General features: G+C 39.9%; 1 protein-coding gene across 2 annotated transcripts in view; it reads right to left on the reverse strand.

Moving 5' to 3' along the window:
* Positions 1-12,871, reverse strand: part of UBR5 (ubiquitin protein ligase E3 component n-recognin 5) — a 132,648-nt gene extending 119,777 nt beyond the window's left edge. For both annotated transcript variants that reach the window (XM_019551499.1, XM_019551489.1), the window contains exon 1: positions 12,744-12,871. In XM_019551499.1, the coding sequence (XP_019407044.1) occupies positions 12,744-12,856 (113 nt within the window). In that variant the 5' untranslated portion in view covers positions 12,857-12,871. The remainder of the gene's footprint in view (positions 1-12,743) is intronic.
* Between the last annotated feature and the right edge of the window lie 10,597 nt (positions 12,872-23,468).

The following is a 23,468-nucleotide window of genomic DNA, read 5'->3' on the forward strand; positions in this document are numbered from 1 at the left end:
CACAGGTGGAGAATTCAGAGAGGAGTTAGACATGTTCTCTCCCTCTCACAAACACTCTCCTCTGACTTTAAGCAGCTAGAAACCTCAAACCAAGAGGATCCAAAGTCTTGGGGTTGATGTCATTTGGCTCCACACGTCTCCTAGAACTAGCAGGAATTTTTGGTGCCAAAGCCAAGGAAGACTAACTCTATGAGGATAGTACCAGATTAAAAATGTAAATGTCTTTATGAAACAAATGTGTGGGAGGAACATGGTATGTTTTGGCAAGCAACATTCTCCTCAAGAGATCAAGGATACTCAAGACACCAACATTTTTGTTTTCTTAGAGACAAGGTGTTTTTACCCAGCTCACCTCAATTTTCACAAATAGAGTAGTATCTAAAAATGGAGAATCTGAAGTTACTAAACAAACTGCAATCCTGAACATGAACAAGATCACAGAGTAGTTCTGTAAAAGGCCACAGCTTCACCTTGACTGTGTCTAACAGAATGATGTAAGTCTAGAGAAAATAATTCAATATGAGAAGCTGTCTAATTTATAATAACCTTTGCATCAGGTCAAATGCAAGAACATGAAGGACTCAAATTACATAATCAAAACAACTAACTACAAGAAAGGAAGTGAACAATGGTTGGAGCTACAGTCTTAAGTGCTGAACCAAGCTTCTAGATCTGCAAGTGAGCATTCATACAGTTCTATTTCCCAGGCATAACTGCTTCCCCATGGGCCAGCATCATGCATATTCATACGGGATGAATCTGCAGAGGCAATTTTCAAAAGAAAAGCATAGCAAACAAACCAATTAAACTGTTTGCATAGAAGACACACACCTACAGAGGAACCAATGTTACATAATACCGAATGAAACCCTTGAGTGAAATAAGCATAAAGCACCTAAGACCATATGAGAAGCAGATGTAAGGACATTGTATATCTTGCAAGTTAAATATCCCCAAAGTTTCATTTCTGAAATGTTCCGATTAATGCAATTTGCAGAAAGCCTAAGAAGCTTTTCAATGACATTCTTCTTGGTAAGTGGGAGTACGGTAATACCTACAGAATGGAAAGCCTACATTTAAATGACTGCTGTGCTGCTCATGTCACACAGAAACAAAAAAAAAAAGTGGCATTTGCTTAACTGCTGCATATAATGTCAAATGAGATTAAAAGGTTTCCCATCTTACTTAATACTGCATTCACAGCAATTGAATATTAATTCAGTTTAAGAAATACTTCCAAGCTGCAGACAAAAAGAGGTCTTACATAAAACTACTTTACAGAGAACTTGCAAAATCTTATGAAGGAGTTTCCACCCTCAGAAGCCCAAGGCTTTGCAGTTGGATCCAATGACTAGTCTGTAACAAAGCAAGAGTCAGCATGCAGATTTACATCAGAGGTTACACAGACTGACATTACTGGGGGGGAGGACTACTGCTAACTTTCAAATACTGCAAAATTTAAAATCATGATAGTTTCTTGTTGAAATCCCTTTACTAGCACTAACAAAAAGGAAAATGCAAAATATTTGAAAATCAGCCATGTTTCTTCTAATATCACAACAGCAGATACATCTATACATGAATATTAATACACAACAATAAATTCCGACACATATCGTGTTGGAGTTTATTGTTCCAAGGTGCCGCATTTGAACGTGCTGCAGAGGCACTGGCTGGGGGACACAGGTACTTCAGTGAGGGGCTAGACAGCAAACAGCCCCCATACCAAAGTACCCTCTTACCCCACCCAGCCAGGTCAGAGTCTACACACGCGCTGTTGTGCACAAAAAGAAAAAAAACAACAACAAAAAGACAAACTTTGCAGCTAGGTAATACTTGTATTTAGAAGCACTAAGCTGTGGCAGACTTAGTTTCCTGCAGTCTAATAGGGCCGCGCATGTAGACGTCAAGTCATTTACTGCAGAGCTAATTAGGCAACTGCAGTAAATGTCTCATGTAGATGCATCCAATCAGCTCAAAGCACAACAATAAGGAAAATATTGGAAATGAGCACATATATTCTATCCACTAATGAAAAGTTTCTGGTAGAAACTTAATGCCATCACACTTTAAAATTAATCCTCTCCTAAACTGAGAGTTCACAGATTCCTCCCAAAAGTAAAATACCTTCACAACAAGAAACACATGAGTTTTATTTTATTTTATAATTAATCAAGAACTTCTGATTCACACCAGAACCACCACATCTCAACCCTAAACTCTCAAGGAAATAGATTTCAAGCAGAAAGAAAATCTTAAGTGATACACAAGAAATTAATGTCCATTAATGCTAAGATTTTATTGGAAGAAAAGGTAGAAAATTCAAAGGATGGATTCTGTCCATAACCTGAATTCTACCTACTTACAGTTACACAGCCTCATAACACACACATTTCGAAGAAAAGATACTACATATGTTTTAATTTAAAATAAGGACAGTTTAAAGTAATATAACTCTTTACAAGCTTTTAGATAAGCATAATTGATTATAGGTTAATTATGGGGGGAAGGGGAAGAAAAATGAGAAAGCATCGCCACCTATTATTAAGTCTGCCCAACACTTCCCATTAGATTCTTTTTTCAGTTGCTTATAAAATGCCACTAAACTAATCATTTTCCATGAGAGGTGTTCCCCTCAATTAAACATTTTAGGAATTTAGAGCCAAAAAGTTTCAGCCATTTCCAAAATAATAAGGAAAAGCATACAGCTTTTCTCATGAACAAAATAAAAAATTTATTGGGAATGCTCTAGAAACCCCATGCTCTGGAGCTGGGACATAGAATCTGGCAATCTTCCTGGAAGCTACTGAAGAATACAGGACCCAGCTGGCAGGGGGAAAACTGAGATCAGAAAAACTAGGTGGGAGGACAAAGGGAATCTAAGACTGGCCAGAAACTAACTAACTAGGAATTAATGGGGGACAAGGAAAGAGCTTCCACAAGGAGCTAGAGTGGGGAAAAATTAGCCTGATTAGGCAAAGAGTAGCCACTGAAGATGTAGGGCAGATCAGACAAGCAAGCAGGACAGGGGGGGAAAAAAAACAGGCCCAGATGAAGAAGGAAATTAGGATGGCAAGGAGGATGGGACTAGGACTGGAATAAAGACGCAGGTGCTGGGAAGATTCTAGACAAGTTGAAGAGGACAGAGTAGAAGGGGGTCAACTCCGGGGACAGAAGAGCCTCATGTTCCATTTCAAGGAAGAGAGCATGCAGCATCTGCAATTCCATCAGTCCTCTGCAGTCAGTAAACTCGCAAAGCCAAATAACAAGGTCTGAATCTCAACTCCCTCTACTGACAGTCCATGAAGACAAGGACAACTTACCACTATCATTTACACAAGGGGTCAGTAACCTTTTCAGAGCAGGAGACCAAAATAATGGAGCTCTGTCCAAAGCAGATCAGAGATTCTAACCCAGCCGCCGCTGCCACCACTTCTCTCCCACCTTCATAGACAATGACCCCAACATGCATGCAACCCGTCACCAAAATGCTGCTGGTATGTGAGTTTGTGGGCTATAGGCTGCTGACCCCTAATTTACTCTTACAGCAAGTGGCCGTGATGTTTGTGAAGGATTTAAAGGTCCAACTATGCTGACACTTCATGTGGGCTAATTAAAAGCGCTCAGTGCCATGTTGGAATACCCACAGGTTTACCAAGACTAAGCAGAATTAGAAACTTGTATGGCCAGGTGATTTGCCAGAGAAAGCATGGAAAAATCTGGCTGAGGCAAAGGAAAAAGGCATGCATGTGTCTGAGTTTCCTAACTTTAAGATTACATAAATTAGGAAACGTGCATACATTGATGTTTTTCTCACCACTGACAGTCAAATATTTCAAATAGATGATAATTAATCAAAAATATATTCCTGTGAACATATTTATACTTCCAGAGAAATTTATCAGCAGAATGTGCCTCTATTGATGTAAAACCAGTTAGGCCTATGTCGTGTCAATTTTAACTTATTTGAACAGTTAACATAGTAAGAGATGCCCTACCAATTCCATTTCAAAATAAAAACCAGTATTTGCTTTACAGAAATATCTAAAAAAGCCATTTTAAAATAGTTTAAAGCTTCTAAAAAAAAACTTGTACCACACTCCCTCATGTTGAAATTCATAAAGGTAACATTCTGTTTTATACCTGGTTCTCATTCATCTTATTAGAATGAATAAAGGCATGTGAGGGATCTAATTTGAGCATCCAAAAATTAAGACCTGACAGACCTCAACAAATGATTGCTTGACATGCTGAATTGCCAAAGGGAATTTTCTACTTTCCAATCATACTCTTCAATGTTATCCAGATACTACCATCATATCATAAACAGAACCTACATAATCTAATGAACTGGCCAGAAAGGTAATCTGAGTTTCCCTCCAATGCATTAAAAGCATGGATTCCCCACTGCTCTGAGATTTTAGAAAATAAATGCTTAAGCATTTTAGCGAAGCATAAAGCTCAGACATTAGGATCAGCATGCTTGTCTTCCTACACATTCTGTGCAACAGCCCAAGACTGAAAAGCCAAAGAAATCTCACACTCTCAGATTCTATATTTGCCTGCTTAGAAAAGACGATTTACATGAGGAGAAACACAAACAAAAAACCCCCCCAAAAACTACCAAAAACAAAAACCACACAAAAGAGAAAAAGTGCTCTGCAGCTGAGAACTTATTTTAAATATAGTTAGAATTTATATACCACCTTCTTCCCAAAAACCTCTTGTTCACATATTTGTTGCTGAAAATCAACAATTTCTAGAAGAGCTAAAAAATAAATTGAAATATTCAGCAGATGGGAATATAATGAAAATAGCAAATACTATTACATATATCTTGCATGAAAAATTATGAAGACAAACACCCATATTTTATATAGCTGAATTAATAATTTATGAACTTACATGAACAGAACTTTTTTTTCAAGTAAGATTTGAATTTTTTTATTTGTGCAGCTTTTAAACCTACATATTTAAATGGGTCAACTCATCTAGCTTCTGATGACCCCATAGTAAGTTCACTCAAATGAAACAGAAACACCAAGCAGAGAAGTAAAACACTGCATATTGTTAAGTGCAGGTATTTTAAACTAAATTCAACAGCTCAGAGAACTGGAATCAGGTGGCAGTTTCAGTCAGCAAGTGATGCTGGAGCCCCAGCTGTAACATTCAGAAGTTCCATAAAAGGATTCGCATCTGGTTACACTTGAGGCAAACTCATACTGGAAGTTTTTAAGAACAAGTTAAGCAAGTAATGGGATGGTTTAGACATACATACTCCAATCTGGAGCAGGGGAGTTGGCTATTGTAATTCTGCTACCATTAGAACCTGAAATTGGCAGAAAGGGCTAATACAGCTTCAGTCACTTTTGGATCCTGCTGCAACGCTGTGTTGAACATGAAAAAGCACTTTTGTAATACTGAACTGAAGGCATGTCCAAGTTAAATCAGCCTCCCTGGGCTGCCTCAAATGCCCTAGCATAGCACAAACAGCACCCACCCTCAACACAGACTTCACAACCACTTCTGACAGGCATGCAAAAAATTTCAATAGCCGTTTCGTTTTGGAAGTGTTTGGGGCTGTTTCGGCACCCGAAACACCGAATCCGAATTGAAACAGAAGGCTCAGAAATCTCTCCAAAATGAAATGAAGCATCATTTTGGAAACGTTTCAGAAAATTTCAGCGTTTCAGAGCCAGACTTGCAGGGAAACAGCTATACACTGCTGCCCTGCCATGCAACTCAGCTCCACAGGGAGCAGAGATCCGTGCCAGGGGTCTCCTCACCGCTGGCCACCCTGAGGTATTTAGACTCTTTATTTTACCCTTCATTTTTATGTTCATCTCCTATTAACATAGGGGCATGCTGTTGGGAGTGCATAAACCTGAATTTATGCTCAGCTGCATGAACCATGGGAGAGGAGACTGACTTCACTCGTTTCACCCGTTTCATGCTGGGTGTAAAAGTACTGGAGTGGTGGATTGGAGTTTTTAGGGCCCTATGTGTAGTCGGGAGAGCTTTAGGGCCCTATGTGTAGTCAGGAGAGCATTCTCTCGGTATGGGAATGGTAGCCCTAAGACTATTTCCTGAGGACGTTACACAGAGACTTAGCAAGGGAGTGGAAACTGACAGGGCTGTGCGAAACAGCTGTGTTTCGCTTCTGTTTCGGAGGATGATGATAATTTGTTTCTGGTGTTTCAGATCACCGTCCTGTTTTGTTTCAGCCAAATCTCCTCCAAAACTGTTTTGAACAGGCAGCAAGCTTCAAACAGCTCTACTGCCCAGCCAGGCAGTGCTTGGGGCCGGGGGCTGCAGGGCCCCAGCATGTAGCAGGACAGGGCTGTGGGTGGCTCATCTGGGGGGAGGGCCGCTGCCCCCTGCGCAGGCAAGGAGACCCCCGTGCGGATCTCTAATCCCTGTCATGCTGGGTCGCAGGCCAGGGAAGCAGCACAGAGTGACAAGCAAGCCTGCTAGTCTCTGCCACAGGACTCAGCTCTGCAGGAAGCAGAGATCAGCACTGGGGGTCTCCTCACTGTCACTGCCTGCCCTGGCAACCTGTGGCTGCACAGGGCAGGCAGCAGCGGCAAGGAGACCCCAGTGCAGATCTCTGCTCCCTGTGGAGTCAGGTCATGGAGCAGGGCAGTGTTGGTCTCTAGCTCCGCAGGAAGCAAAGATCTGTGCCGGGGTTTCCTCCCCACCATTACCTGTCCCACGCAGCCCTGGACCTCTGCTCCTTGCAGAGCCAGATCGCATGGCAGGGACCAGCACTTCCCAGCCACGCAACCTGTATCCACAGGGAGCAGGAATCTGCACAGGGAGTCTCCTCGCCACCACTGCTCCCTGCTCCCCATTGAGGCCCTGCAGCCCCTGGCTGAAAACCCTGCCCCACAGGGCAGTAGAGCCATGTGAAGCTTGAAGCCTGTTCAAAAGAGATTTGAAGGAGATTTGGCAGAGCCAAATCGCCGAAACAAAACGGGACAGTGATCCGAAACACCAAAATAAGTCACTGTCCTCCAAAACCACCGAATCCGAAACCAAACTGAAACACAGCCGTTTCGCACAGCCCTAGTAGGTGCTCTCCTGCCACTGTGGGAGAAAAGCAGGAGCAGTAGACATTTTCCTGGGCAACGGCCGAGAAAGCCTGTGGCTGCTGGGTCCCAGTGCCTGTCCACCATGCCCTGACCCAAACCAGCCTGAAAGGTAGCTAATCCCTTCTCTTGAACTTCTATGCATTGAAGCAAGGCCTAAAATTCTGTTCCCATGAAAACTCATACAAGCTTGATGAAATAAGGAGGATCCCAAAAGTCCCAGTTCATGCAGGCAGACATCTCCCCACTCCACTATTTAAAGCACTTCCACTCACATATGTAAAAGGACAAAAAGAATCCCAACACGTTAGTAGCTAGAACCAAGAAAAAAAAAAAATCACTAATACAGCAGAAAAGGCAACACCAGGGAAACGAGTTTCAGTGACCCAACGTGTCCTTGCCAAGCCTATGCTAAATTTTTCTTTCTAGAAGACCAGATGATGCAATTATGATTATAAAACTTTAACATCCTTCTGAATTACTGCTGGAATAGAAAAGAGAAGCTATTAAAGCCAGACATGTTTAAATCAGCAAGTAAAGATGACTGTAACAGGGGGGCCTGCTCCAAGCCAACTTCACTGTGGCCCGCCCACCTTCTCACCCTCCATACCTTGTTGGTAATTAATTAATGAAAATTAAGCAGGAGGTTGCCCATTTCTTGCCCCAATGCTGGGGTGCTATCTGCAGCTCCTTTTCTCCCCTACACCACAGGCCAAGCCTTGCAAATGCTATGCATAGTTCTCACAATCACCGGCCCCTTGCTGGGCCCCAGAATCTTACTACTTGAACCCCATCTGGATTCTTCTCTTCCGGCGGCCTATTCTGCCTTCATCCTGGGCAGCATAGCTCCTTGAAGCGCTTCCCCTTTATGGGCGTGGTCCCCCCGGGACCTTCGGCTCTACTGGCCCTGGCCCACCTCCAGGCCAGTCGGAACCCCAGGAGCACAGCCCTTCAGCGTTCCTCATGGTGGGCCCCTGGCTCTTTTACCCTTCTGGTCCTGGCCCCAGCATCAACCAGTCAGGGGATGTACAGACAGGTGTGAGTCTATGGCCCCACACTCTCTTTGGGGTCCACCTTCCAGACCCTACAAAGGAGTAATCCATCTGGTTGTGAGGGCTAGGGGTTAAGGCATCCCAACCTGCTTTCACTGGGGTAACTGGCCTGCCACAATAACTTGCATCAAAATTTTCAAGAACTAGACAAGGAGTTCCCTGGACCATTAGTGTTGATTTTTAACAAACCTGAACATTAGGGACACGAGGAAGACAACTGAAGTTTGTGCCAGTATTTCAAAAGGTTAAACAGGACAATCCAGCTAAATACAGGTCTATCAGACCGACAATCACAGGTAAAATAATGACATGCACAATATAAGACTACATTAAAAGCATTGATGCCAATCAACATAAATGTATTGAAGCTGGACGCTGCCACACTAATTTGATATTTTAATTAGATAAATTTGGTTGTTAAATGCAATAACATTGAATGTAAGAAACTTCTAAAGGGCACCCGATTTGATACTGCAGAACTTTTTTTCCCCTAAAGAAACCACTACAGTCAAAATCAATTCAGCATACATTAGATGGCAAAAAATGGGAATCACTACCAAAGGATATACAATTCTAAAAAGGGCTCATGGGGACTTATCCTTGGCTTATGGCATTCTAAATTTTTTGACGCTGAATATGTGCAAGAAAACAATAACTGACAGAGTTCATAGGCGATTCAAAGATTGTAGGAGTAGTGAAATACTGAACGGTTCCATGTACAAAACAATGGCCACAGACAGGCATTTATTTCTGCCAATCGAACATGTCTTAAATTCTTACCAACAGAAAAACAGCCTCGGAGCAGAAGCATACATACATTCCAGCCCCTGGCTAGAGGTCAGCTCTCCAGCTAAAAGGCAGTAAGAGGCTGCTCCCAGGGCCACTGGTGACAGGGAACACATTACTTGATAGCCTGTCCTCTCTCTGGCCTGGGAAAGGGACACGTTGCCAAGAGACAGCCCCCAGCTTTTAAATCATCCTGTTGATGCCCAGCTGGGCAATGCACACAGTAATTTAAAGCCTGTGGGATCAGGAATGGGGTGGGGAGAGCTCTCCCCGCAGCAATCTCTGGCTCTGTGGACTATAAATGTTACTCACGGAGTAAGCAATGAGGGGACCCTGGTATGAGAAGGAAGGGAGCAAGGACCAGCTGCTTCTATGATCTGCTCCCGGTTGCCTAGAGCAGAGGAAGCAACCTGTCAAACCTCCCTGCCTGATCCTCAGACTAGGAACCCTGGTCTGAATAGTGGTTAGAGGGCTTTGCCTTGCTGGTCTCATTCCCTCCAGGACTAGTCCAGGCAAAACCCCCAGCCCCTTCCTCAAATCCGGTAAAGCCAAGTCTGGGGAATAGCTGGGGAACAGTTGTCTCACTACTCCCCTTCCAGACTGGACTGAGGAACACACAAGCCTTCACTCTTGCCAATGAATTTCTCTCACAAGGGAGATCTTCCAGGTGTCAACCTGGAAGATTTTTCTCCTGAAGGGAAAAATATTTCCATATTTCCTGCAGCAGTAATTGAACGGACACTCGTTTGCCTGCCATTTCTACTAGGACAGCAGCAATTCTCCCAGCAGAAATGTAAATGCCTGTACATGGCTATTATAACCCAAGAAAATGGGTTGCAGAAAGGGGAGCACCACTGCTGCCAGGATGCGTGTGCTTTGGATTGAACAAGGGATGTCAAAGACACTCAGTCCCAGGGGCCAGATGAGTAGCCTGGCGTCAGTCCATAGGCCAAGCAGCCTGCAGATTGGCTCCATGCATGCTATGTGCAGCACTGGTCCAGCCCCACATGTGCTGCATGAAAACCACAAACCAGAAGTGGCCTGAATCAGGCTCATAAGTCTAGTGTGGTGATCTGTTGCATGCAGCATGCCAGAGTCCGTCTGACCCGTGCACAGAGCCCCATCATCACAGGTCATACCTTTGACACTCCTGCATTAAAAGGTCATTGGTTAAAAACAAAAATAATTCTGGAAGACAGGACTGGAACCCAGTTCTGCTGCCTGCCAGGGGAGTGCCCTCACTAGTAGGCTACTTTTAGTTTATCTAGCAGACAAAGATAACAGCTTTTGTCTGGTGGATGGCCTACTTAATTTCAACTTTCAAGAGTCGGACTAAAAACAATATACTCTTACAAAAAATGAAAAAAGAAGGAAAAAAACAATGAGGATAATTAACCACAGGAACAACTTAGGAAGGGCTGCAATAGATTCTTCATCACTACAAATGTTTAAAACAAAATGATCTTTTCCTCCAAAATGTACTCTGCTTCAAGCAGTAATCAACTCTGAGAAATCCTATGGCCTGCATTATACATCATGTAAGACTAGATTACTACAAAGGTCCTTTCTGAGTTTCAGGAACTACTGAAAGCCTTCTGACCTAGGGACTCTTCGCTATACCTGTGCAGTGCCCAGCACAAGTTCACTTATCCTAACTGGAACCTCTGGGTACTACCATCCTAAGAAAATTACGCAGTAATAGTTACCAGCCAACATTACTCTTTAAAAAAGATTGCAAGATTTCCTTCATTTTTGGTAGACTCTTTGGTAAATTTAAAACTACACTTAGATTCCACCTTCTTTTCTGCACAAAGTTCCTAAAGAGTAAAACAGGTCAAGTTACCATTTGGATCAGCACCTTAAACCATCTCCTTTAAGGATGTGTAATCAAAACAAGTATATTCCATAAAGCACTACCCTTTCTTTCACAAGAATGGTATCAGCGAGCCATACTAATAACCACTTAACAGTGCTCCTGACAGTAGTTTAAGACAAAGCATTACAAGATTCTCCTCCCATGGAAGACACTTGCACTTGTCAGCAATAAGAATGTAGTATAAGAATGTAGGTAACAAGGTGTGAAGGATTGAGGAACTGACCATGGCTGTTGTCACTAGTCTAAAGGTAAAGTAGTGCGCTTGCTGACACAAGAAGTCCTGTAACCCAGGCTGAACGTTTGTGGGAGATGACAAAACCCAAGATCAGTCCTCATACAGACTTTAAAATTATCCAGCATGCAGAAATTATGTATCAGATCAAATTTTCCAATTCCGACACAAATCTTGCAGACCTTCTATGGGTTAATTATTTAGACATCCTAAGACCCTTGATTCAGACAAAGACCACTCCCCTTACCCAAAAGAAGCTTACAAACTTTACAAAAGGTATACGAAGGAGGGGCAGATGGACAAGACAACGAAAGGCTGAAGGAAGAGAACAAAGACAACATCAATAACATAACATAAATACTCCGTAAAATCTAATGCACAGGATAGGGTGTACACGGGGGTGAGGAGGGGGTTCCATCCTTCTTGAAAAAGAAGGAAAATAAGTAGCTTCAGAGAGTAACTTTACACAGTAGAGTTTTTTGGATTTTTAAAAAAATAACTAACTGGTTGGCAGTAGATTTGTAGACTACGTCTTGCAAGCTAGAAGATAACTCGCATTGACCTGCCAGAGTAGCAGTTTTGATGCATTTGGTTGGATGGGCTTTTACAGAAGCAAATGGAGTTATCTGTCCTGTTAAGGACCAAATGAAAGAGAACTCTGATTTATGGCAGAACCCTTTTAAGAAAAGATAACTATTCCAGATACTAAGTCCAATCACATCTGTTAGGAAGGAGCTGGGCTACCTAACCTGAATCCTACCAAATCTGAAAGAGCTCAGTCTGAGGAAGAGAACAAACTAATGCTCTATGGGACTAGGAAGGCACTGCCAAAAGCAGAAATACTTTAGCAAGAAAGCCTCAGGGTCAGGGGAAAAGGTAGGTATTAGATTTATGCTGAACTGTTATTTTGGGGGTTGCTAAAGATGTGGGTTCAACCATTAAAAAGTGCCTTGAAGGGCTAGAACACATTCTGGATATAGTGTGTTCTGGGCTGGGGAATCAGGCCAACAATGTAGATATTTATTGTTAAAATGAGAGAAAAGAACATGTTCTTCTAAATCAAGTTTACTTGTAAAATGCACAGCCATAAGTTAATCTAATAATAGTATCTTTAATACTCTTAGACACTACCATAAGCTCAGAAGTCAGTCTTATCGTTAGATGAGCAAAGTTCCCAAATCCTAAAATAAAAAAACCTTAGAATTATCTCTTTTTTTTTTTTTTTTTTGCAAGAGCACCTTCATAACCCCTGCCCCTTGTGGTAGGCACTGTGCAAATGAGACAGCCCTTGTCTTGAAAAACAATGTCAGTTTAAGAAGTTGGGAACTAGATACACATACAGAAGGATCAAAAGAAAAGATTATACTAATAAACAGAAGCAGTCATAGCAAAAGCCTAACTATTTTACAGTTGTATATTGTCTAACTGTTTTACAGTGCTTAAGGCAATTTTCTGTTGTTTAGAAACTGTGAGCAAAGTCTAAGCTTTTTCTTATTTGCACAGATTATAAGCAATTCCCATTGGCATGTCCTGCAAAAGAAAATTAAAATCACTAAAGAATTAAAGAAACAACTATGACATGTATGATTTGATGAACAAGGCAGCGATACATTCAACCACTAGAAGCGGTATGAGAGAAGAGCAAGTCACTTTCCTTACCAAAGTTAATTCTGATGGGAAACTTAAAAATCATAATTTTAATTAGATACCTTTGCCTGAATTTGGAACTCCAGTTTTCAAAGAGACTGCCATCATGTGATGTCTTCCTAATGCTGCAGTGTAGACAAGTGAAATGTAAACGGCTATTTACATTCATCTCCATGAAGTACAGTCTTTGAAATCTAAGACAATTACAAGTGCTAGCTAGGACACAGTTAATAAAAATAAATAAATTTATCTATCACAGATAACAAAATGGTGGATTAATCAAGACTGGAAAACCCATGAATAACTGTGTGCCATCTAGAGGGCATATAAATGCAGCTGAAATATAAAAGAAAGCAGTGCTAAGTTAGGAAGACTTATTGTAAGAATGTGTAAAACAATGATAAACTGATAAAACAATGCCTTATTTCAATTAATAGTCTAAAGTTATATCTAGCAAGAAACTATAATACCTGTATTTAGATTATGAAAAACAAGGAAATAATTTCCTATTTCTCTCTCATTTTTACTTTTAGGCTCTCTGTTGTAGAGTCTGCAAAGAAAAATTTGCACATAAAAAGTTAACCCCTGCTGCCACCATATTTTTATTGCATTTGCACGATCATTAAGACGTTTCCAGCAACTGATTAAGGGCCCCATAGAAGGTGCAATCCAGCAAGACAATAGCAAATGTGGATGAGAGGGAAGGTTTGTGTTTTGCAGCTATACAAACTAAACAAGACTTGGACCTATCATTGCTCCCACTGCTTTACTCATATATTTCCTTTTCTTCTACCATTATTGTCACGTGACAATGCTGTAGGTACTTCCATGTAGTTTAAAAACGTATTTTGGGAGGCTCTAATCAGAATGAAGTGCTGAAATAGGAAAAAATAGGAAAAGAATAAAAAGTTTGAAGGATACAGTAATTTTTAAAAAAATCTGACCACTTGTAAGGGAAGATGGCATGAAGCCAAACTGGTAGGAAAAATGAGGTTGTGTACAGTTAAGATGAACTACTACCAACAACACCACACACACACAAAAAAAAGATGGAAGAGTCCCAAGGTTAATTGAGCGAATGAAGGTAGGAGATAATACAGAATCTTTCTGACTATTACTGCTTTTCCTCCATTCAAAGTCTGGTGCCCTGAGCAGACTCCTGCGGTTACCAGGAAAAAAGTTATGGATTCAAACACTAGCCTTGAATTACCCACCACATCCTTGCCTGCAGCTCATAGTGGTGCTTGGTGGTCTTTTCTCAAAGCAACCAGTACAAAGGTTTTTTTTGAATCAATATGTTTCCTAAAACTGTAAGCCTCCAGATTTGTCTGAGTTATACTTCTTTGCCACAAAAAAACTGGCAGAAAATCCTACTGGCAACAGCCATAAAACAGTAATTATTGGCCAGTTCTGTCAACTCTCAGAGGTGTCAATCAATAAACTGTTTTCTCAAAATTCTCTTTCAAATCATAGTCTTATGATGCTATACCAAGCTATCTATTTTGTTACAACACAAACTGCAGTTATATGTCCTCACTGAATTACTCATGCAGTCTGCATTTTTTTCAGGCAAAAATAGATTTGGGAGCAAAACATTGCTAGTTTAGAATGGTTTTATAAAATGAAGTGCAGAAACCCATAAGGAAGGGCTAGGAAACATTGTGAAACTTTGTTCTGTAAGAAAACTGACTTGGAACAACTAGACTTAAAAAGAAAAAAATGGAAGAAAAAAGAAATACCATATTTTATTGCATATAACTTTCCCCTAGATAAGACACACCATCTTCTAAAAGATAACATGAAGAAAATTACATAGATCAAGTATCTGAGTAGCAACAGCTAGGGAGCTAAGCCTGCTGCTAGCCCCATGCACCAAGGAAATAGTGCCCCCAGATGAATCCAGTACAGCAGGTCTGGAGCCATGCAGTGGGCCTGGGGCACCTCAGCCTGAGAACATACCGCACCCAGGGCCAACTGCTAGGACTGCGACCACATGCCAGGTCTGACACTGCATTCACCCCAAGAACCAGCACTCTGTCCCAGACCTAGTGTCCCAAGCTGCACACATGGCTCCAAAGCTAGCACAGAGTCCTGGACTTAGCACACTGGGTCCCAGGTCACGTGACAGATCAGACCTGGTCCTTCTATGAACCAACCCCACACGCAGAAAGGGACACAGTTCCCCACTGGAGGTAGGGATGCAGGTGAGGTGCAGTACCAGTGTTATTTCCCATCACTCCCAGAGCCACAGCAGTTAATGCTGCCACTGCTGCAACCTGCCCTTCTCCCACCCACAAAATTTTCAGACCTACATGGATCCTTTTTTTCTCTTATATAATACGCATTCCACAATTTTCCCTGGCTAGTTTTCAGGGGAAAAGGTACAGGTTATATGCAAGAGAATATGATAATTTTAAAATTTAATTTTTCAAAGAAATGCTTGGAACCATTTCATGGCATCATGTTGGTGGACTGTTTGGTAACTAAACTAAAGTAACAGGCAAACTATGTCACACACATAGTTGTAATCAAATATGCAATTGTTTCATGATGCTAATAAATGTACAACCTATTTGCATTTAAGATACTTTACCTAAAAATGTGAATCCTGTAATGCTGTACAACGTATCATAAGACTCCAAAGGAAGGAGGCACTCATTAGTACAGGAACTTGTAGCAACAGAATAAAATGCTAACTCGTGACAGTTTCGTTCTTTACTTTCTCACTTGGCAGCTAAGCCCTAGTCTGCGGTTATATCTAAATAGGCAGTCTTTGGCACACATGTAGATCCAACTGCAGCTTCAGAACAATGTTAACTTGGCTTACAAATGGCTAGTACACAAGATCGGGCTAGCCTACAGTATTTAGAAGCAGCACCCTGACAGCCTAACACATTCCTAGTGTGCGCTACCTTTAAATCTTGGCAGGAGATGAGCAGCATTTAAATTTAACCCCTAAGCGATATTTTTCAAACAGTGCATTATAAATATTTGGTATCATCTTACATGAAGATAATTCTACCCTGTGTGGTTTAAGTACTTGCACAACCTGAGATTTTAAAATACAAAAAGTAAAACTAAAAAATTTGCTCAAAATTCACAAACAATCCGACAGATTCTAATTGTGTTTTGGAACTGGGAATCGCTTCCCTATGATACTTGCATCTTTTATCCTCACTTTTTTACTTTGTCATTACATGTAAGAAGCACTTTAAAACATGTACAAAGACATCATCTCTTATATTTATGTCACTTAGTTATACAAGGGCATACAAACATAAACCATTTACTTTAGCTTAAAAGAGCAAAGGACTTTATTGCAAGTCAGCTGTTCCAGTGGGTAACTGCCCACATGCATGTTCTTACCACTCGGTAAATTAGAAGTTAACTTAATTCTCTTCCACAGACAGCTAAACAACTGCAGTTTAGCTTTTCACTTACCAGGGCATATGGATAAGTACCAGAGTCCTTTTGCCCCATGAAAAATTGCTCTTACAGGTAACTTCCTTACAACAGAAATCGATGTACCATTACAAAGTATACATGTATTACATTCTTGCACAAGTTTACAAGAAGCCAATTTAAAATATTTTTGAAGAACAAAGAGCTCTCACACATTTGTAACTTTCTAAAGTTTTCATGTTTTGTCTTTTTTGCATTAACATTTGAACAAAAGTCCTGAGAGAATTTTTTTCTCCTGTTTCATTCTTTTTAAACCTAATGAGAGAGAGAGAGAGCACGCGCGCGAGCAAGAGCTCAAAATGCTGACTTTTTAAATCAGAAGCACAATGTTCCTAAGTACGATGTCAAAAACATCTGAAGTTTGAAAGCTGAGACTTGGTATGCAGTGCCAGTAACCATGATTTTAGTGCACTCTTTCAACACTGTGTAGTCACCACACAGAATCTTCATTTAAAATGACAGGCATGTGGTGCCAGGACAGATGCTAGCAATATATGCACAACTTGAACCACACCTTAAAGGACAGCCTGTAAGTCTTTGCCTAACTGTTGCTTCTTAGCTTACATCAACTCACCTCCTACCCAATCTGTCAGTCATCTTTTTCTCTCCCTGAGGTTTTTATGTTGCTGCACATCATTGTGGTATCAGAGTACATTCTACATGAAATCACATCCAATAACCTACTTCCTCCAGGGCTGCGTGGTATGTTCAACACTGTTTTAAAAACAATGTTTGCATCTCTTTTGAGGAGGCAGTTCTCAAGTATGGAAGGCAGAAGTAGGGGGTTATCATGGGAAATGATTTGCCAACTTAAAATTATGGAGATGGTTCTTAGTGGTTAATAATATATATTTTATATATATGGTTCTTAGTACAGCCACTAATATTATATATATAAGAGCAGCATCTGGTTACTTTGGAACATTAATCTTTTTCATGGATTTTATATAATACAGAGGACAGTCTAAGAATTTCATTTAAACCAAGAACTGCGAAGTCATAGTTTCAACCAACTGAAAAGCTGATAGTACCTTAGGTATGCTGTTTCAGTAGAATCTCTGAGGTTATACATTTTATCTTTGTGAAAAAAAATATTTTCTTGTGCAATGGATATAAGCCCTCTCAACAGTCTTTCACAAAAGGTTAAAAACAAATGCTCACACCCATTAAAATCTGTTTCTAGAGCTAAATTCTGACTATATGGTATGGTATGCAATATATATTATTATACAGTCATTCCCAATGGCAACTAAAGCATATCATAACAGACCACAATAAGAGATCAAGGTGGAACCGTGAGGTTTTTCGCTCTTACAGTAAATTAACACGTTAAAAACATATTGATACTAAACTGCAAAATCTTATAAACCTTTACAATCAATAGCTGAAAAAAATTGTGACAGGTCTGACTTGGACTTCCATCCCCAAAGTATGTCCAATAGTCTCCTACTATGGGGCCAATAATCCCACAAGATTAGCACGCGTGAAGCGCAAGTCTATAGGCCAATGTGGTTTCACCATTTTTTCATTTCAGACCGCTAAAGTGTTGAATGGAGGTGCAGACCCCTGTGTACTGCAAGTGTAGGTATTCACATACTTTTAATTGATCACAGTCATCTTTCATGGACCCCTTAGACATCATCTGTGGATATCCACGGGTCTGCAGACTACAGGTTGAAAACCACTGCTATAGGCAATCTAAGAGCAGGAGGGATATGGGTAGTTTATGTGCTCCAACTGCTCTTTTGTTAAATTCATTGTCTGGCTTTTCTCAGTTACATCCCAGAAGTGTAGGCACAGTCCACTAAATACATGCTCACCATGAAGTAGAGTTTAAATGCAAGAGCTGAGAAAAACTGAAAGAGGACTCTGGAATAGAAGTAGAGAAATGTATATCACCTAGTATTATGGGTTTTAACAAGTAATTTTTTCCATTTTTGACCTCAGGTATGAGATGCTGCTCAAAAGATGCATTCAGGATTTTTACATAAATATCCAATCAGAAGTTTGTACATAAGGAAACAAAATTTGAGAAGTATGTAACAATATTTAAATCTACAAGATTATCAAACACACATTCTTATTTGAGAAACAGACTAGAAATCTAGGATGTCCCCAGACAAAAACATCATAAAAATGTGTATAGTCTAACTTTCAATGGAAGTCCTTTCCATAATACATTTTGGACTTTATTATATTCTGTAATCCCAAACACACTTTACTGCACTTTTCAACAACAAGGGATGCTCTTCACACTATAGTGAATACAGGTAAGACTTAAAATGAGTGATCTAGCCAAAAACTCCCCCTAAAATAAAGAATTTCACAGAAAGAATACAAAGCCTAATACATCAAACCATAAGGCAAAAAAAAATGACAACCTGGAGAAGGGTGAAACTTCTACCAACATGTTTTTCCATGATTTCACTGTATAAGGATTACCATGCTTTCCTCTGAAATACCTGGGATTAACCAGCCACTGGTGGACACAGGTACAATAATTCTCTCTATAGTCTAAGGATTCTTAAACTTTTGTTTTCAGACCACAAGCACCTTAGAAAGCGCTCACATTCACAGAGAACTGGACCTTTCTGTCTCCTACTGTTAACTGCTTTAAGGGACACATTCAGGTATACTGAGTAATCTTATATAGGAGCAACTGCTGCAGGTGCCACAAAAATGTATAATCACAAACGGGTGAGGAGACAGTCAATAAAAATTGATATCAAAATGCATGTCATGCTACACAGATCTAAACACTCCTCCTACAGACCATTACAGAGTTTCAATACTCCCATCCCATCTTCAAAGTAATTACAAAAAAAGTGGTAAAACCTAGTGCTGCTAAAATTTTCACAATAAAAAATGTGGGGATTTTAATTATATAACTTTTTTCCTTTTACCAGTGTTTGTAAGTAAGAACAGTTTTCTAAGTGTTAAAAGAATCTTTATGTTATCAATTAAAAACAAACTTGGATCCGTTTGAGCCACTACCACCCAACTGGTTGCCGCATAAAAAATATACAAAGTAGAATTATCAGACTTTTTTTTTTTTTAAAAGGGTTATTATTTGTCTTCTTGGTTTTTATTGGTTACGTTTCACAGAGTTAGCTGTTAGTGAAAATTAAGTGTTGTTTTTAAAGCAGCATTATGACTTTGAAATGTTACTAATTTTGTAAATGAAGGGCTTATTCCAAGACCTGACTTTGACAGGGGACTACCAACGTTTTCCTCAAGTTAATAAATAAATTATAGTGTCAGTGTGGAAGGCATTTCATTGCCACCAATACTTCCAGAAGTTAAATTCAGATTTCCTACACATTTAAGAAATTTAACCATTAAAACAAACCATCATTAATATTATTTAGGCATCTGTCCCTCAAAAAATCATATGGACTCAACTGAAGGTGCAACTCTGTACTACTTTAAAGCCCTGAGGAGGACAATTATTCCAGTTTATACAAGGTTAACTTCAGTTTAGCTCAACTCAGCTAGGAATCAGTTTAAAATAAGCCAAGATAGATTAACTCAGTAGAAATATCAGTGCAAGAGTTTGCACTACTTTAAATTTGTTTGGTTGGAAAAGACATAAGACAAGAAACATACAAATAACGGAATGCGATTACAAATTATGCTGACTATTAAAAATAAATAATCCTAAAATTTACAACATTTTAAAAGTTTGGAAGTTTAAAAAATCTCTCACCATAAATTAACGCATATGAAATTTAGTTTTCAATGATCATATTTCAGGCCCAATACTTACAAGCTCTTTCCAACAAAAACCAACAATGTACTATGCCCAGTGTCCAACAAAAAATGAATCCAATTGTTTAGTCAGTGCTACCAGAAAACAAGTGGCAGCCATCCTTCTAAAACAGGACAGTTTGCAATATTAACTTATAACCCTGATTTGAGCACACAGACTTTAAATGTAACAGCACCTTTTCCACCAAAAAATGGTTTCCCCATCAAAATCTTAACGGGCGTTTCCAAGTCTTATCTGCAAACACATTATGTTTCATAGAGACATTTGCCTTTTGAATTTTGTCAGTGCTAGACTGAGTAAAATGCCTGGATATTTCCTTCAAATGGAAGTGCAATGGAATAAGATATTGGCTTTTGAAATATATATGTAGCTTAAAACTGAAAAGTATGACCCTCCTGGAGTTATTTTTGTAAAACTTCCCTGTGTTTGCTAACATTCTAAACAATAATTCCCTATATTTTCATTCGAATATAATTCAGCAGCTACTTTCATTATGCACCCATTTCCCTATTTGCAAACACTCCAAGATTTTTTTTAATTCTTTGTAGATTTTAACAGCTAATCAGCAGAAGAAAAAAGGTGCTTTTATCACATGACATCCAAGAAGCATCTAACTACAACTAACCTTGTCTACATTAAGTTCATCATGCTAGTGTATAGATGCTGCTTAATCTGGCAAAAGTGCACCTTGTTTCTACTGAAAACAAGCCCCTAGGACAGATCTTGTCATTCATGTATGAAGAACTGTGATGTCTGCTAAAGTAAGCAAATGACTCTTCTGAAGCCACAGAATAGCAAGTGGAATTGAGGTTTCAGTAAGTCTGTGGAGCCACTCTTCTGATAACGCCCATTTCCCCAACATTACATAAGGAAAAAACTAATGAGTACTTATTTATGGATTTGCCAGTTTCCTGTCTCTCCCCATATAACCTGTCAGTCAGTGCAGGAGCCCCTGCAGAACTGAATTCTTGTAGTACCCGAGCTTCAGCCTTTCACATAATGGAGAATCCCTGAAACATGAGATATAATTTGCCATAAGTGTATTATTAACAAAATAACTGAAGTTCCTACTAACACTGTAGCAGTGCCCTTCAATTTTTTTAATGAAAACCATAAATTACAATTACACTACAGAAATTTAATTTCTTAATCAAACTGTAGAAAAACACACCTGGAATTTCATTTTTCCTATATAGTTTACAGAATATAAATTGATTAGAAAAAAAAACAAGTGACCTACTACTCTTTATACAAGCTTGCTATTTCTCTTCAAGTTTTGTTACTTCCATTAATCTGAAATGAAGCTGAACAGGTCTACTATCCATTTCAAAAGATGAATCTTAATACAAGTCCCCAAAATAAAACAGTATCTTGTACTAAGTTTCTCCAAAGAAAACAGCTTCTACAATCTAACAAATATCCTGGACAAGCTACAATTAATACTACTTCCAATTCTATGAGAGAGCACAAGAGTCACCATCAAGGAATGGTCTAAAAGTAATTTCAGATACTAAAGATTTCCAAGTCCCCATCCTAATTTTTTATGGTTTTACATGAACATTCTCCTTTAAAACAGGCTAATTATATAGGTGGAATTAGCCCATATATACAAAGGGCCGTCAAACCTCCACCCTTAAATTTCAGATATTTTATATGATGCTGACATTTTCTGAAAGCTGATTTTTAAAGTTACTGCCTTTTATCCTTTACACTTCCTGCTCTATAGGATTTACACTAGTTAAATGCATTATTTTAATATCCAAAGCTATCCAATATGTTGATTCACAATGGTATTACACACATAAATCTCTCACGATCCAAAACAGGCCAACACACTAAATGCAAATATCTGTTCTTCGTACATTTAGAATTTCATGAGCGCAGCATAATTTAATATTAGTATGCACACAGTGCTAAACAAAGCACTAATAAGCAAAACAGAATTCTGTTTCCCTAAAATCAGATTTCTGAGTAGCAATTAGAAGCTGCAGCAGGATGCAGGAAAGTAAGTTAACCTGATGACCATACCAGGAACAGGGAGAACATGCTAGGCAAGAAAAGGAGAGCAAGAAGCCAATAAAGAGAGAAAAAGACAACCTAGAAGAACACTGTACATCTCTCTACAGTAATACTTATCCCTGTATGTAATGTGAAACTAGTCATAATGTTGTCTAGGTACTGATATACACAAGAATGATAAATGGTATTCCTAGACAAAACTGATCTGGAAATCCAGAGTACATGCACGCTATTTATCAACCCCTTTGAATTTATAATATGACGACAAGCTCTGATACTTTTACAGATTTCTAGTAAAATTATGTTTGTGAAATGCATATTTATGATTTACAGCACAGATTAAGGTGCCATTTGATTTGACAGAAGTCACTACTTAATAACACTTCCAGTTTTTCACACATTAATTACTAAATTTTAGAGAGCTAATCTTAACAGCTACTGTTGTGATTAAAAAAAATGAAACATGAGGACTGAAGGGACGCATCCAGTACTGATAAATCAGCAAGACTAGTTAAGTTGAAACATCTCTTTAGATTTTTCTTTATCAGAGCAATGTGTGAAAATTATGTATCAAGTATTCTCAAACGGATTTCTTAACATTACATTCACACGTGTGTGTGCACTCACACATGCCCTTCACCCCCTCCAAAAAATCAAGGGCTTTCATTAATCAGAATAGCCTGATGAAGGAATGGAAGTGCTGTCTGTGCTGTATTACTCCTCACAATTTTCTCATTCAACAGGAAGCAGCTGTATGCCACGTTTAAAGGCATTAGTGGAGCAGGCCAATCTTAGCAGTAGTCAGTCCTCCTCTTCTGGGAAGCATACACCACCACCCTACGAAATGTGACATCAGGTCATCCAAAAATGATACCCACCTGCCAAGCTTTTGGTCACAGTCTCTTTTACTATCAAATAAAACTTCATCTCCATTTTAAGGACAGTGATGAAGCAGTTTGAATGAAATATGATCTTTACAGTGACCTACTTTATTTACTGTAAACATTCAGTCCTTGAATTGCAGGTGCCAGTTGAATGGCGGCATCTCAGCCATGAACTGGTACGTGTCTCTGCCCAGTTCTAATTAGTGGGAGAAAAACTCGAACTGAAGCAGCCCAGACCCAGATCCGTTCTCAAGTTGCGAGAAAGATCTGTAGATCCACATCCAGAAGCAGCTAGATGGGAACAATTCCCAGCCTGTAAGTAAAGCTACTGTTACTCAGCACAAGCAGCCGACCAGGGAATCTCTGCAAGAGGAAACCATTACTGGATCCCGACAGCTTTGCAAGGGAGAAATGCAGGAAGAGCAGAAACCCCACGGGTGAGGAGGGGAAGGGACAGCAAGGCTCCCCACGTCACCCCCTCCCAGCACGCACACACGGTCACTCAGAGCAGGCTCCTTCCCCCCCGCGGCCCAAACCCTGCCGAGTCTCCATCCTCCCCCCTCGGCTCGCTGCCGCATGCCGGGCCTCGGCTCCCCGCCGCTCCATCGCGGCCCAAGCTGCGCAGGAGGAAGCGAAGGCAGAGGCCTTGGAGG

The sequence above is a fragment of the Crocodylus porosus genome, unplaced genomic scaffold (genome assembly GCF_001723895.1).
Source record: "Crocodylus porosus isolate Cpor-Errol unplaced genomic scaffold, CroPor_comp1, whole genome shotgun sequence".
Classification (NCBI taxonomy): domain Eukaryota; kingdom Metazoa; phylum Chordata; order Crocodylia; family Crocodylidae; genus Crocodylus; species Crocodylus porosus.